The 17,456-nt window shown below is 45.8% G+C and overlaps 1 protein-coding gene across 2 annotated transcripts in view; it reads right to left on the bottom strand.

The window, feature by feature from the left end:
- The window catches only part of LOC135385929 (adhesion G protein-coupled receptor L3-like), a 317,487-nt gene that overhangs the window by 139,695 nt on the left and 160,336 nt on the right, over nucleotides 1–17,456 (bottom strand). For both annotated transcript variants that reach the window (XM_064615560.1, XM_064615561.1), the window contains exon 3: nucleotides 16,525–16,569. In XM_064615560.1, the coding sequence (XP_064471630.1) occupies nucleotides 16,525–16,537 (13 nt within the window). In that variant the 5' untranslated portion in view covers nucleotides 16,538–16,569. The remainder of the gene's footprint in view (nucleotides 1–16,524; nucleotides 16,570–17,456) is intronic.

Here is a 17,456-nt window from a genome sequence, read left to right as displayed (position 1 = left end):
CAGGAGAGAATAAACGCTTGTTTTGCACGTTGCGCCATATATTTCGTATGAAAGTGCATGAGAAGTGCATATTTCACCATATTTTCAGGTGCGAGCGCTGACTTCATTTTTCATGGATGATTTTGTTGGTTTCCGGACGGCGTTCGTCCTTCGCGAAAGTTTTGCTCGTAGTCGAATATTTTCCGTGTTTCGGTGTTCAGCACGTGCCCGGTTGCTCCATCCTCCACTGCGTGCATGGCCGATGGGCCGTCCACTCTTAAAACAAATGTGGTGGTGGTGGTGACAAAAACCGCTTCACCACATAGCACGGTGAAGGCCAACCATTGTACCGAGTGATACCTGTATCACTCTTGATTTGTGGAAAGCGCGGGGCGTACGCCATTTTGTGACCATTAACATACCTGCATTAGTGTCACAAAAAGGCGTGCACGTTCCGTTATCAACAAACCAGGGCAGAGAACAATGTCATTCGGGATGGTGGTTGGCTAGTACCGTGCTATGCGGTGAAGTTCATTTTTAAGAGTGTACTTCACCTTTGACACATTACTGTTAGGAAGATGGGCGGGGTTCGCATTTTAATCGCCGTGATGTAGTGTCGAAAGCAAAGCTATGACGAAACAACCCTGAGCACGGGCAACACGAAAAGCACGAACATACGCGTATGGTCGTGTTTTGCACGTGCCCATGCTCTTGTTTCTTTCGTCATGGGTTTGGAGTTGGAGTTGGACGGACTAAAAATAATACGGAGAGGTTGAACTTGTCACCTGACGAGTTCTGCTACTCCGAGAAAACAAAACAAAAAGCAAAACAAAACAAAAACAAAAAAATGGGTCATGGGTTTCGTCCACCAGCTAGCCTGCGTTTACGCTATTTTATCAATCACGTACGCAAAGCCTTCAGCTCCATGATTTAGGCCTATATCTGTGGAACAAGTATTTTTTGTTGTGTGCTGCAGAACTAAGGCGGCTTTATTTTACCATGCTATCCCTAGTACAATATTATTTTTTAAATATGCATTTGATCCATTGCTCTCGCACCAAGAACAGTGAAAAATATTGCATATATTGAGGATTGTTAATGCATATTTATAAGATTTTCAGTGTATAGTTGCATGCATGTTTCGGGAGTTTTTAGGGCATATTTTTCCGCGTTCTATTGATAACCAACTTCGCTGGGCTGTCATAATATGCGAAGCTGTTGGAAATACTCGTTCTACGTCTGCTGAAGCTGCGCGGAGTTCTTGGTGTCCGCGAACAGCTGCCCTGTATTATTTTGAGAAGTATTCTGTAAGTGAGAATGGAAGCCCCATTTATACGTGCCGAATATTCAACAATGTTGAGTTGAGTTGAGTTTGAATGTAAAAAATGGGGAAGAAATTGAATTCGTCACCTAAAGAATTCTTCTAAACCCATAAAGAACCTTTAAATGGATGAATCCCACAGAAAAAAAAAAGAAAAAAAAAACGAAACGAGAAAACGAGAAAAACATCACCTCTCCCGTTCACCGAACTGTATGTTCACATGTGCAGCTGCATCCCCTAGAAGTGAAAGGAATTGCGAGAAACTATAACAGGAACGAGGAACTCGACGATACATGCCTAGAACGCGGTCCTAAAATACAGATTCGACTTCACTGCTCACTATGAAGTGCTGATAACGCTGCATCTCTCTTCTTGGGTTCCCATTCACCCACCACCTTGACTATACCGATGGTTCCATTGTCCAAGCGGTCTAGAGCAGACTTAATGTAACTCTTTGGGATGCATATCTTGCGCAGTGCATAACGATGTGTTCCACCGATGCACACACTGGACAGTTTGCTGAACTATCCCTGCCGACTTTATGGAGAAACTGTTGACCATACGGAATGTTAAGGCCAAGTCGATGCAAAAGTGTTTGTACAGGTCACGGTATGCTGGACGGAACACGGAATTTCAGTTAAGGGTGCATCCGGTGAAGCAAGGATAAACGTTTGTCGGCTTGTAACCCTTGCCTTCTGCATATGTCTTCTGTGAGCAATTTTAACAGGTGTTTCACATCTGACCTGGAATATGTCGCAGGGTGTTCTGTTGACGATAGGTGCGCTATATTTGCTATCTCATCTTCAGCTTCATTACCCTGTATGTCACTACACTGTAAATCGTTTTACACCTTAAAGGGTGTAAATCAAAATGTTCATGGCGCAACCTTTTTAGGTGTATTTTAACACCCTCATGGCAATGGGGGTGTAAAGGGTGTAACGCCGAATAAAACTGCTGGGTTTGTGGCAATATGCTGGTAACTGTGTATTCACAATTACCAGCATATTGTATAATCACGTTGAGGTCCAGATATGTATGCACATCAAGGTGATTAAATATATGTGTAAACATGCACAGCCGACATACAGACAATCATGTATGGCATGGCAGCTGTGCATGGCAATGAAGCATGGCAGCTGTATATAGCTTTTCGTGAAATTGTAGACCTTCTCGTGGGCAGGTACCTCCCCCATATGCATGTTCATTACTTAGAACGTTGCATTTATTCGTTTCTTCGAGGCTTTGCAGTGTTGTACCCACAAATATCTAACCCCTGTAAAATGCATTACGTTGTTCATTATCCGCGACTCAACAAGATGTTTAGACCTCTCCTATCTGTATGGTTGTACGCGTTTCGAAAGGAAACACTAGCATTTTAAAGATGTTGCTAGAAAAACTCGACATTTTAAGAACATATCCCTTTCATTAGCAAGAAGACATCAATTTTATCAAATGTATGTGTGGTTGCTGCCCTTCATCTGAAATGCCACATCTACTGATGGTTCCAAGGAGATAATACTACTTCAACATGCCCCAGAAGCAATTCAGTGTTACATTCATGACCGTGATATTCACGCAGAATCTATAGTCTATGTGAAAAGTGCAGTTGATAATGATAACACATTTGCTGTTGGCTGTGTTGTTGCCAAAGAATCTTCTGAGGAGGACTTACCCGTGTTCGTTGAGATTGCAGGCATGCATGTTATTAGCTCTGATTCCATTTTTCTCATACAAACATTAACCACAGTTGAGTATGATGAGCACTATCATGTATTTGTTCTGTCTTGCAATGAGGAGCAACGTGTTTTAAGAAATTTAAGCAGTATCTCAACAGATCTTCTAAATCTGCATATATTACCAGATGGTAGACGTGTTGTAAATCCAGGTCATGCGCTTTTGTAATGTAACTTCCTGTTCCCTGTTGTTGTATATATTTACTTTTGTTCATGTGAACGAAAATAAACATACTCCCTTTCTACACCCAGGCGACACACTTATCACCATATTTCACCTGAGGGCGTAGTACACCATTGTTACATCCTCAGGAACTTCCAAAAGTTGTAGGGTGTGAAAAGGGTGTGATCTTTGTTAATACACCTATTTTACACCTTTAAAGGTGTGAAACGATTTAGAGTGTATGTCCAGGAATCACTGAATCGGTATGACGTGGCCAGCACCTACTGCTTTCATGTATGCGATGAGAATGCTCCGTATTATTGGTGCCATACAGCCACTTCCCAAGAATTATGCTATGGCTTTTAGACAGGCCTAATCGCACTATATGTCCCATTGCGCAGGCAGCTGGCATGCAGCCACATATGCTGCATGGCCAGCTGCATGGCTACCAGATCCGCTCTTGTCGACGATGTTCTGTGGGACAGCCTTGCCATTCCTCCTCTGCAGTGCTGTGGTACAACAAATGCTGATGCAGACCCAGACGTTGATGTCGACCCATCCGTGAAAATTGCGATACTAGCACGATGGCTCTCCATCATACACAGACAGCATTGTTTCAGCACTGGAGATGGTTGGCAGCCTTTTGGTGATATACACCACGGCCCTGATACTTTCACATAGCGATCATTACCGTTATATTTAAAGCTCGCGCGCTCCAAAGCCGCTTTGGTAGGTTGGCGCAGAGCTCGTGGCGAATCACTGGCCGAAGCGCGTTATGGGAAAACGACAAGTTGAAGATCGGGCCCTAAGAAGAGTCATACAGCATAACAAAGCCTTGTCCATCGTCACAGTAGTAGTCTTCCTTGATATCAAATCAGCGTTTGACTCTGTCAGCCATGCCCACGTACTGCAAGCAGCAAGAAAATCAGGGCTGAATGGAAAAACATTCGCATTGCTCTCCAGCTTTCTCACCGACAGAAAAGTCTTTATGGACAAAGGGAGTACACCCCCAGTCACACTTGTACAAGGAGTTCCGCAAGGAGCAGTTCTCAGCCCGACACTCTTGAATCTGCTCATGTCGGAGCTCGCCAGCTTACTACCACCCAAAGTAAAATATACCATGTATGACGACGACCTCTGCATATGGAGCAGTGGAAGACAGATACAGGCAATAGAAAACACACTTCAGCATGCCCTAGTAACCATCGCCATCTTCCTTGAAGAAAGAGCCACGGACCTCTCAACCAGCAAAAGCGTCTACTTACCCTTTACAGGAAAACAACTGAAAAACTTTAAACTCACAGTGGCCGGAACCGAAATAAGGCGGGTCACCAAGCACAAATACCAGGGAGTCACCATCAACATAAATACAACATGGGGTGACCAAGTTAAACACCTGGAAAAACCCACAAGAACCTGCACAAACATAATGAAAATCCTTGGCGGATACCGATGGGGTAACAACAAGGCTCTTCAAGCAATGCACCATGGCCTCATCAGGCAAACAATAGCCTACAGCATCCCTTGTCTTCAAAATCTCTCCCCGTCTCAGAATAACAGACTGCAACGTATCCTAAGTCGCAGTCTACGCATCTGCCAGGGACTTCCTAGAATTGTCAGAACGGATATAGTACTTGCCGAAGGAAGAGAGCCACCCATCCAAACCCTTCGCAAACAAGAAACTGAGCGCCACCTTATCCGTCTCCTCACAAGACACTACGGGCACCCCCTCATCGACAAGATAAAGCAACGCACCAAATGTAGCATCTACGAGGCCATCCGATACATGGACCGCATCCTTCCTAAGCATCGTGCAAAAAGACACTATCAGGACACGGCCCCCTGGCTCCTACTCCCTACAAAGATCTCCACTGAAGTACCAGGGATTGACAAGAAAAACGAAACACCACAAGTGGCCCTAAAAGCACTAGCCATGGCACATACTGAAGAAAACTACCCGGTAGCAATGCAGGTGTATACCGACGGTTCCACATCGAAAAACAGATCATCCAGTGCTTTCGTAACGGACGGCATAACAAAAGCGTACAGGTTGTCGCACAAGACAATATCCACGGCAGCAGAGCAACATGCAATTTTGAAAGCTCTACGCCACATCAGAAAATCCCAAGCCGGGTCATGGGTAGTGTGCTCCGACTCCAGAGCGGCCCTCTACTCCATCCAAAAGCAGGACCCACAAGACCGTATTGTCTACAACATCATGAAGGCGCACAGCGAAGCCGAAGCCTTAGGACACAATATATCACACCAATGGATACCGTCTCACTGCGACATCTCCGGAAATGAATGCGCAGACAGAGCAGCAAAGGAAGCCCTTAGCAAAAGTAGGATATCTGCAATCCCCTTTACAAAGTCAGATGCCAAGAGCCTTCTCCATAAAAGTACAGAAAGAATATCGCGCACAATTTGGAAACAATCAATGAGACCAAAGGACTACATTGCATTCATCGACCCTGATGCAGACAGCATAATTCCAAATAGAATTGAACGATCAGTCAAAACAGCCATACATCGCACACGACTTGGAGCGCTGTACACAGGAACTACAAGGCACCAGCTAAGGCTCTGCGACTCAGACCATTGCAAACGATGCAAAGTCGCAGAGGATACACACCACATAATCATGCACTGCCCAGAATATAGCCAAGCCCGACTTAAACTCCAACAGACTCTAGCGGCACTGGACAACAGGCCTTTCTCCTTTTGCAAGATTACCGGAAGATGGCCCACAAGGCATCAACAATCCAAAGCACTGAAAGCGCTCTGCGCTTTCTTAAAAGACAGCGGTATAAAAGACCGCTTCTAAATTCCATCACTCCCAATTATTATGTTTTAACGCGTAAGAACTGGAGCTGCAGGCGCCCTTAGGGCAGCCACCTAGCTCCAATACACCACAATCCAGTTAAACTTATCTCTCTATCAGTGCAGTACGAGGAACTTCTAGTATCCACGGAGGATAGCCCGCCTTTGCGTCAACTGTGCTTTTGATAAAGCTCTGCGATATGGGGCGACCTCTTTGATAAATTGCGAATTTAGACGTGCCACCTTCCTTGCAAGAGGGTGTTTTTGATGCTGTGTGCATGGACGAACGTAGTGCCACACTGTTTCCTGTGTCCTCAGTACATCTAATGGAAGCTCTCTGGCCTCTGCTGTAGTTAAGGCATTTGGTGTTGCAGAAGGTACACCGAGGCAGATCTTTAACAGTCGCTTATTCTATGCAGTACGAGCAAATGGTAGGCCATCATCTGCCGATTCAATGCTATATGTATCCCCTAGCGGGAGCTGCTGATGCGACGTAGAATGTTGGTACGTGCGTTGGTTCTTCCTTTGAGATGTTTAATGTGAGCAGCCCACGCAGGCTGCGAGTCGATTATTACTCCCAAGAACCTGTGAATAGACTCTCCTTATTGGTTGCCGTCAAGCTTCAGTTGAAGATACTTCATTTTCTTTCGACTGAAGGGAAAGGAACACGGTTTTCTCGGCTGATACGCCCGTGCCCCTCTCCGCTAAGAAGGTGCCCGTACAATCTAAGGCATATTGAAGGCGCTGCGGCAATGCGGGCAACTCCATGCCAGAATATCATATGCTCCTGACGATCCAGAGTAGAGACCGACCTTGTATTCCTAGGCCATACAGATAATGTAGGACGTGGCTGTAACTGACCGTGTCGTATGCCCTTTTGATGTCTAAAACTGTTACCGCTGTGGTCTGACCTTGCGCGCGTTCATGTTCCACAAAGGTCACCAGGTCTAATAGCCCATCCAATGTGCACCTGCCTTTACCGAAACCAGACATGTATTCTGGAAGCAGCTCCCTCGAGGGCCCCTTCCAATCGACATCTTTTCCATTACCTTGCACACGCAGCTCGACGGGCTAATTGACTTAAACTACGAGAGGCCGAGGCAGACCACAATTGGGGACGACACAGACAAGTATCCTCAACGCAAGCCTCAAACGCAAGGATCTTAACACAACTCAGGGGGAAAAGGTGCTGACGATAGGAATCGAACCTGGTTCGCAGGCCCAGGCCCAGGCTCGCTTCTTGGCGTCAGCACATCTTCTCCCTGAGTTGTTTGAATAGGCTAATTGGCCTGAAGGATGCCATATCCCTGGGAGATTTCCCTGGTATCAGTAAGGGCACAACTCTGCATATCCAGAAAGTTTGCCCTCATTTCAGCTCTTATCGACTACCCTTAATAAAATCTTTTGAGCTGTGATGTCTAAGCTATCTATGAGCTTGAAGCTAACGCCGTCCGGCGACGATTCAAGAATGTTATTTCGATCTTGAGCGTGTGCAGGTGCGACGCGTGTGCCAAGTGCACGAGCACAGAAACCAGTGTATTGAAATCAAAACCATCACCGGAGCACCCAGACCATCCCATTCCAATCCAATTCCTGCGAAAAAAAGGACTTACTCCATTCCCATTCCATTCATAGAACGGTTTCCGCCATTCAATTCAAATTCCAGTCCAGACTCTCATAAATCTGGAATAATTTCGGAATCATTCTAACTCTGGATTGGCAACTCTGAAACCCTGGAAATTGACGCATTTGGCTCGAAAACCAGAAGACGACAACATCCGCTAGAAGCTTGTTCGCCGGCCCACGAAACTTTTTAATGTAGAAGTTGTGAGACAGACGATTGCTATCGTGATCATCGTATCATCGTATCCCGCTCGCTCGCTCCCTCTTCTTCGGGTTCCAGGATCCACCTCAATAAACAGTCCCCCGTTACCTGTTTCCTCGCCAGAATATAGGGAACTTCCGGAAATTCGGGGAAGGCACACGCCAGGCACATATACTGACTGGTGCAACAGCACACTGAACCTGAAGTTTCCTTGTTTGCAGTTTGACCTCGCGAGAGTGACTGCTGTCGCCGAAGTCTTAACAGTGTACCTGCAGTAACAGTATTCGTGCAGTGAAAGTAAATTTGGTTCGAGTAGCGTGCAGAAAGTAACCATCGAGCCCCCTCGAGCTAATAACCATTTCATCGACATACGTTCCTTATGAAAGACGAAAGTATACTATAAATAGTATGACACACGTAGGCCCACCAAACGCGACTTAATACGAATCCTAACCAATATAACTCCTCAGCGAAAACGCGTATTCTTTCCGCTGGTCTACTATCTACAAAAATGGGGAAAGCAACTCAAATCCGCGGAATGGAATTGAGGCACAGTCCGAGAACTCCCGAAGCGAGCAGAAGATGCCACCCGCTACCCGCGCGATGTAAACTGACGTCCCATATGAAATATGAAAACGGTCATTGTCCATTCCCTACTACGGCGGACAACCGCCATGTTAAACTACACTGAGTGCGCCTTCCTCCGCATGTATATAATAATAATAATAAGGATGTATTTCCACATGGTGGTGGAGCCGGGACAAAAAGCTATTTCTAGCTTGGCGAGGGCCCCGGTCTCCTGCAGTACAGACTGTGCGTACATTCACAAATAACGCGCACAAAGATACACAGTTGCATACAAAAAAATAATAATAATAAATACAAAAAAGTGAGAAACATGGTCACAGTCGAATACAGTACATAGGAAAGAAAAAAAAGTTTTACATATCAGATATCGCTTGGTTCTCCCAAAAATAGATGTTTAATCTGGTTGTTTGTTGGTATACGTATGTCCGGGACAAATCCAAGATCATTTACTATTCGTGGTAGCTGTACACTGATGGTTTGATCGCCGTTAGACGTTCGTGTAGCGGGACAGGACCACATGGCATCTCTCCTGGTAAGATAAGTTTTGGCTTCAGCGGAGAGTTTTGCAAGTGAAAGAAAAACGTAATTTTTGTTCTTGACAGGTGCACTATATGTTGTCAGACATTTCTAATTTAATAATAATTGGGTGCTTACGTCGCGAGACAACTGAGATCATGAACGAGCAGACATTTGTACTTTAACAAGTCAGCGACGCGGATTATTCGGTAACGCTGAAAAAGACTGCGTTGAATGATGTATATTAATATTGGCGATTCCACGGGTGAACCTCTTTTGGATTACATATATATTGTGCAGGTTGGACTGAGTAGTGGTGCCCCAAACAATGTGGTAGTAACTTAACAAGAATAATGTATTATAAAAAGTAACTTTCACCTTGCAAGGCAAAATATCTTTGAATCTATATACCCTACCTGTTACACCTGCTAACTTGGAACAAAGGTAATTTATGTGAACGTCCCATGACAGTGTCTCCTGAAAGTCCAAGAAACTTCACTTTATCGAGAATTGCGACCACAGAGTTACCCATTAAGAGGCTCGCCTTGACATCTATGGGTTTATTTTTTGCCCTAAAGATAATTGTCTTCGTCTTGGTTGGATTAGTTTGAAGGAAGATTTCCACAGCCCATCGGTTTACTTTGTCTAAAATTGCGTTGCCTGAGCACTTCTATAATGCGATCTGGGTCTTGGCCAGGAATTAGTATAGTGGTGTCGTCAGCGTAGAGGATAATTTTTGCCTCTTTGGTTATTTGAACTATATCATTAACGTGAAGGTTGAAGAAGAGTGGTCGCAAAATACTGCCTTGGAGTACCCCAGAGCAAATGTTTAGAGGGTGGAATACTGCATTCCCTAATATTGCTCTGTGCTCCCTGCCTTGTAAGTACGATGTTATTAGTTTATGTGCAATACCACGTATTTCATAACATTTCAATTCTTGGAGAAGAGTTTCATTGTTTATAACATCGAACGCTTTGCTGTAATCGAGAAAAATGGCTAATGTGAGTAGTTTGTTTTCCATGTTGTTTATGATTATCTCCTTAGCTGTCAAGAGCGCAAGCTCTGTAGAGCTTCCAGCTCTGAAACCGAATTTTTCTTTATCAATAGTGTCATGCTTTGAAAGGAATGGCATTATTCGAGCGAATATTATTTTTTCGAAAATTTTGGAGCACACCGGTAAGACCGAAATGGGTCTGTAATTGGAGAACTGATTTTTATCGCCTGTTTTATATATAACTGTGACCTTCGCAGTCTTCATCCTAGCAGGAAAGATGCCACTACTAAATGATTTATTATAGATGTGCGCTAGGTAGGCGGATAAGAAGTCAATAACATGTTTCATTGGAGCGATCTCTAAGCCATCGACGTCAACAGCTCTACTATTTTTTAACAATCGTGTAACCCTAGCCACTTCAGAAGCATCGGTGGGTAGAAGTAAACAGAGTTCGCACACACGCTGTTTGTAGCGGTAACATTCAACCGGCTGCTCTTTGTCGTGAACGATGTAAAGTATTTATTTAGGGCGTTAGCCAATTCATTGCCCTTTATTTCCTGTCCATTGACTTGCATATTAGTGGGCGTTTTTGTTGCCGGATTTGTATTCAATAGCTTATTCGTATGAATATAATAGTATGAATTGCAGCCTTTCCTGGTTCATATACACGTACTCGACATTTGCGTTTCTGACACGCAACTTGTTCTACATTATAGCGCAGCTGTTTTATCCATGCAGGGTCGCATACGTTGGACAACATACGTGATTCTCTTTGTCGAGCAGAGTCGAGCTCATGAAAGAAGATGCAGAGCTATAGACCTATGGAAATATAACTCCTCGCATTTCCCGTTGCTACGAAATTTTTATGAAACAACGCTAGCATCTGTCGCCGAGTTGGTGTTTTGTTTGCCCGTTTGTCTGGTGATTCTGATGCGGCGATCTGTGGATCAACCTACGCGACAGCGGGTGATTTCACGGTACTGTCACTGGACGCGGACGACAGAGCTCTGAGAGTCAGTCGGACAGAAGCTAGCATGAGACGGAGACAAATAGGGTTATAAGCAAAACTTTACTAATGGGCATGGGCTGTCGAGAGCCTGGACATGCAGCTTATCCTGGGAACACCCCGCACGTAGACCCAGCGGCAGGAGTAGCTCTCCGCGCAGGCACCCAAGACACAATCCCAGGCAGCGGCAGTAATCTGATGGGCAGACCGGCAGCCGGAACCAAGCACCAAAGAACCAGATAGCACTTCCAGCAGGCACGAATAACGAAGCGCCAGAACCCCAAGCTGATGCAGTGTCAGCAGAAATCGTGTTTTCCTCGAATAACTCCATGGCCCGTGTGCTTCAATCTGTACGCGCACCTTTCGTCATACACCGCACGTTTCATCTCGGAGCTTCTTCTTAACCCAGGTGTGACTACCATCATGACAGTGATGAATGTCTTGGGTCTAACACGAATCAAATTTGCAACGTATCGTTTTTGATATAAATCACGAACCCAATTTGAATAATACTTGTGAAGGATGTCTTTTGGCAACGTGTGAAAGTTGTATAGAAATGCAGACAGCGTATACGGAATGTTGTCGCAGGAACGGGAAAATATTTGCAGACAATGAAATGTACTACAATACCCGTTTTTACTATCGATGCGAAATCCAACACTACCGTTACTAGTGCGCGTATATCACACCGTTTCCAAACCCCTGGTGATGTTAAAGTAACATACGACGATATAATATGAGGGGACGGTCTCTCTGAACATAATTTATCTGAAACAAAGCTTTGTACATGAGAGCCAAACTGAACCCTCTTCTGACGTTGATTGATGTGCGAACATTTCTACGGGAAGCTGCACAAAGGACTTCGGTTATCTTGAAATCATTCAGAACGAGACAACTAAGGGAGGCCCCATTCTCAAATCCGCAGCAAAGCACATTAGAACTTTGTTTCAAGTTCGTCTTTGTTAGGCAGAACTCAAACAAAAGGAACCCGTCCACATTCGCTCCATGGCGTCCGCTCCAGGATCTGAAAGAGCTTGTTGCGAAAAACACCATTCCGCTTTACGCACAGCAGGGATTGCGTGTGAAAGAATAACCTAGGGAGCCCAGTTCAACGCGCGCGTCTTAGCGACTAATGGAAGCGTTAAGCTCTCATGGAAATTTTCGTGCGCTATAAAGGAATTGGTAGACTCGCAAACATTACGCGCAAATGATGTTGACTCGAAAAGGATTCCGACAATTGGAACAGAGGAATTCCCCTGCTGGTATATTACGGCGAGAGACATTTTTGCTTGGCAGGTTCATGGACAGAGTTCAGAGTGTTACAAAATGTATATCTCATCATAGGATTCATATTGGCGATTTTAATACAGGAATGGGGTGGAATGACTACATAGAAGCGAATGGAGGGGGAAAGCAAAGCGACGTTGCAACAGCCCGGAGAAATAAGGGTTCTCATAACGCCAATGAAGCGTGGACTGACACATCATCGAGGTGCTTTATACCTGCGTACCAATCATCTAAAATATTATATTGGTGCAACGTCGACCTTAAATTCCAATGCTCCGTTCAGAGTATGGTAAGCAATGAGTGTTTACAGCGGTTATGAAGGCATGCTGAAAAATACATCAATGTCTTGCACTTTTTGCCAACACACTCGAAATGCATTTTTCGCTACATCTGTATATTTTTGAAGCAAAGGTTTCGACCCTTAGTTCATTACGCCCCACTCCTAAATATATATGTAGGGCAAGTAATCTTGCCGAAAGTCCATTCACAGATCCCATGTTTAATAGATAGGCAGACATGTGTAGAAGATGTGTGTCAGATGTCAGACACTTCCAAAGCAAGTGTACAAGGCTAGACAGCTAGACACAGCTACAATGCTGTTCAGTTTCCGAAAATCTACATCTGCCGTTCCTAAATTCTGACGAAAGTCTGTGGTAATGCTCTCATCTATTTCATTTGTTTCCTAGAGTTGTGGCCATGCTTCTTTCTCCCATCAAGGACCATCATCAGAAAAGTGGATCTCGATTTATCCCTGAACTTGCCCAATCGGCTGCCTTGCAGCTTTTCGCCCATTATACGCAGGCTCCGCCTCGGTGTCGCCTTCACCCCATTACTTAAATACAAGTTTGTTCGCTCTGACATCATGTTATGCTCTAGGTGTGCCGTGCTAGCAGATATGCAGCATATGATCGTGGACTGTGTCTTCTTCAAGGGGGGGGGGGATATGTTTATTAAGAAAAAGAAAGGAAAGGTCAGCCAGACGAAGGTCGGCTTGCTATTCCAAACAAAAAAGGCAAGGGGAAGGGGAAGGAAAGAAAAGGGGACGAAAAGAAAAATAAGAAAAGAAAAGGGGAAGAAAAGGAAAATAAGAAAGGAAAAGGGAAGAAAAGGAGAAGAAGAAAGCAAAGGAAAAGGAAAGGAGAAGAAATGAAAAGAAAAGGAAAAGAAGAAAGAAAAGGAAGAGAAGAAAAGGAAAAGAAGAAAGAAAAAGAAGAGAAGAAAAGGAAAAGAAGAAAGAAAAAGAAGAAAAGGAAAGGAAAAGAAAAACTAAACTAAAACACAAAACTAAAACTCGAAAGTCACACACACAGTCACACAATCGCAAGGCGTTGACAAGGTTCGAAGGAGGAGCGCTGTGGTGACTGCCCACTGGGCCGAGAGAGAAACACAGGGCTCACAGGGAGCCCAGGGGACCCGTGTTACGCAGAAAGCGGAGCACCGCTTTTGTGACTCTCTACTGGTTAGCTCGCTGCACAGGGCCAAGGAGTGTTGCGAGAGAAACGGCTGTCCGTCCGTCCGTGCACCAAAGCTCTGAGAGATGTTGCCAGAGCACCGCCCGATGATGGTGGTGAGGCTGACAGTGGAGGAGCTGATGAGAAATATCGTCTTCTACACCGCAGCAGGGGCAAGTGGGAGATGAGACGCGGCCCATTTTGAACAGGAGTGAACGGGTCAGGGTAACGTTCAGCCGGAGACGATGTAGAAGGGTCTCCTCCTCGCGGGTACAGCGGCAGCCGATGACAAACTCCAGTGAGGGGTCGATGGACTGCAGGAACGCATTAGGTCGGATAGCGTCTACAAGAAACTGGCAGGTGCCGTCGCCGCAGAGACGCCGTATAAGCAGGCGGCACGCAGACAACGGGAGCGGTAGTAGGGGCACCGGCGTGGCCGCATCAAGCGCGGCGCGTCTCGCAGCCGCGTCAGCACATGTGTTTCCGTGTAGCCCTGTATGCCCGGCTACCCACAGAAGGCAGATACGGTGGCCGACCGAGGAGAGTTGGGCGTACTCCTGAAGTACCATGGTACGCAGATCGCTCACGACACTCGGGTGGTATGTGGACAGGAGCGCCAAAGACGCCTTGCTGTCTGTGAGGACGACCCACGCATCAGGCACAGATTCAGCGATATACCGCAGAGCGGCCAGCAGTCCGAGCAGCTCCGCATCCGTGGAGGACACTGTGTAGGGAAGTCGGAGGGCGAGGTCACGGTTTTCCTGCGAGACGTAGTAGGCCGCTGCAGATGACTCATTCGCTACCGATCCATCAGTATAGATGGCGCGGCTCAGAGGATAGGCCGAACTGAGATGCTCGAGCGCGAGCTGGCGGGCTACTGTCACAGGCACATCGTTCTTCCTCTGGAGGCCGGGAATAGTGGAACAGGTCTCGGGTCTTGCAAGCGTCCACATCGCAGGGGCGTGCAAGGGCAGGGAGAACTGTGCAGGGACGGACCCTTTGAGGCGACCAAGAGCACGACCGAAGTCAGAGGCTGGGCAGTCTTCGTCGACGTGGAGAAGGAAGTGGAGAGGGTGCCGAGTAAGGTACCGTGCGAGAACACTGAGGGTTGCCCCGCCCCGCAGGACATCGATCGACGGTTCACGTGCCTCGGCTAGGACAGAGTATGTCTCGGTGGTCGAAGGGACTCTCAAGCAGACGCGGAGGCTCCTGGCTTGGCTAAAGAGGAGATCTCGATTTCTGCTTCGGCTGATACCGTGCAGGATGGGAAGGCTATACCGGAGAGAACCCAGCACGAGGGATTGGTGGACATGGCGGAGGTCAGAGAAGGATGGGCCCCATCGCAAACCAGCGAGGCAACGAAGAACCGCCACGTAACTGTTGATCTTGGTTGTAAGAGCCTTAATGTGGCGAGACCAGGAAAGGTCACGGTCGAGTACCACGCCCAGGTACTTGCAGTACGGGACAAATGGCAGTGGTGAACCTTCAATGACGAGCGGGAACCTCGTGAATGATCGACGAGTGAACACCAGGGTTCAAAGAGAAAGGTTGCGAAACCGACTGAAGCCACTCACTGCCGCTCCGTTTACTTTGGCGGCAGTCCTTGGGCCCTGGACCGACATCCTGCCACACCGTCGTGCCCTGCAGATTATCCTGGATTTTCTGCAAGACACCGGTCTCCTTTATGTTCTTTAATCCTGATGTGCGGCCTTGCTACCCTCTCCCCCTCGTCTCCTCATTGTCATTTTGCATCCCATGCAGTCCCGTCGGCATTGGGGTAGTGGGCCACAACCCAGGTGTCGAATTTCCCCACTCATCATCATCAGTCTTTTTGTTGTTGTTGTCCTACTCCCCACCCTCCTTTCCTTCATTTGCTTCATGTATAGAGAGCGATAATTAAGCGTCCTGCAGTAGCCCGTCCTGAGTGTTTCAACACCTCCACAATATTTTTCTTTTCCAATCAATCAATTTGACGAAAGCTATTGGATATTTCAACATATTTGAACATTGAGTGATTTGATATGGGTGTGTTTGAACATTTGTAAAACATACTTTTCTCAAGCAATTGTTCTAAGATTATGAATGCGTCTCAAATATTGTAATGTAACTCAAGTTTAATTACAAATCTCTGTAATTTACGGTTCCACGTACTTCCGTTTTGCAATTACTTTTCAAGTGCGACATAATGTTTCGTGGCTTTTCTCATAGCGCCCTATTACCTGCTATCCCTTCTGCGGCAGTCCTTTCTATCAGTCGACGAATCTTTTTTGTCACTGTCTCTTTGTCAATATTTTTGTTGTCAAGACCTATTTATAGCCTAGCCTCCGCTTAAGCTGTTGATATTTTTACCACGCACAGTCGATAGTAGGTATGTGTAACCCAAAAAGTCCTCATTCTTCAGCTGCATCATCTTAACGTCATCGCAACCTCGCAAGCATCCAACACGTCGCATCTACTTACGATGACCGGAGAAGTATCGCCCTCTTTCCCGTACTTTTCATCGCAATTTCATCTTCGCGATTTTAAAAGAGAGGTCGTGGCATTCGGACTTTTTATTTTATTTTTATTTCACGCTCTTATCCCATCGGAGGGTCCCAACGCAAACAGGATTAGGGCGGAGAGATCGTATATTTCGAGAGCAAATTGCGCAGAGTATTTGTACGTCCCTTTTCTTCTTCGTACTTGCTATGGCAGAGTCGATCGTACGGTTCGCTTTCGCCTGCGTGAAACGAAGCTTGTCCGTGTTTGCCCCGTGACGTTTCCTCGTGCATATTTAATGTGGCCGGGCACTACGCTCGCACTAATTGCTCGCGTAAGAACAAATATGAGCAAACATTTACCTTGCAGCTTCATTGGTGCAGTCAGCAGGAACCGGAGAGGAGGAGCTGCAAAAAGAAAGAAGAAACGAGGTTGAAAGCAGATCGTCGCCATGGGAGCCCACGTGCACAAGCGCTGGTTGGCATAATCCTGGTTACGGGCTTGTATAATGGTGTGCAAGTGTGGACCGAATGAGGTGCTCATTATAGGCAGTAAAGGTCACATTTTGGGATCATCAAGCAAGGACCCCTTCCTTTTTCTTTCCCCTTTTACAACCTTATTTTACGACCTCGGTACACCTCAAGTAGCGGCGAAGAATAGAGCACATGGATTGTATCACCCTGCTTCCACATTTACGGTGATATATCGAGTACTCTTTTCTTGTTCATTAGTAATTTTACTCAACAGCTGAGTGCGCATTACGCGAAATATATAGACACGGAAATAGATCAAAGCGTACAGCATGCACAATTAATGCACTACGACAGAGACGCACAGAATATACATCAAGGTATATCGCCACGCCACGTCGACAACCCACCCGGAGAGCTCCAATACCTGTCCACCTAAAAACATAAAATAGGTAGGTTGTAGTTGGGCTACTACTGCTAGGTCCGTGAATACGTCTCTCCTGAAACGACTGACATCGCGGTTTACAAGGTGAAAGTTTCGTCGAAGTACCGTCGGGGACACGGTTAGCTAAAATCAGGGACGGGCATAAATACATTGTTTGATTATTTACTTTGTTGAAAAAGGTACTTAAACACTCTGCATAAATACCCTTCAATATGAGTATTTCAATACAAACTATAAATACAGTATTTAAATACTATAACTGCTACCATAAATACTGTGAGGAAGATGTCACCTGAAATTACTGAAATAATCATACTGACGATCATAACAAGTCAGAAAGGAACAATAACATAGATTTGTTAAGCTATCATGATGATTT

The sequence above is a fragment of the Ornithodoros turicata genome, chromosome 2, assembly GCF_037126465.1.
Source record: "Ornithodoros turicata isolate Travis chromosome 2, ASM3712646v1, whole genome shotgun sequence".
Lineage (NCBI taxonomy): Eukaryota > Metazoa > Arthropoda > Arachnida > Ixodida > Argasidae > Ornithodoros > Ornithodoros turicata.
This window is presented reverse-complemented; position numbering and strand designations above follow the sequence as displayed.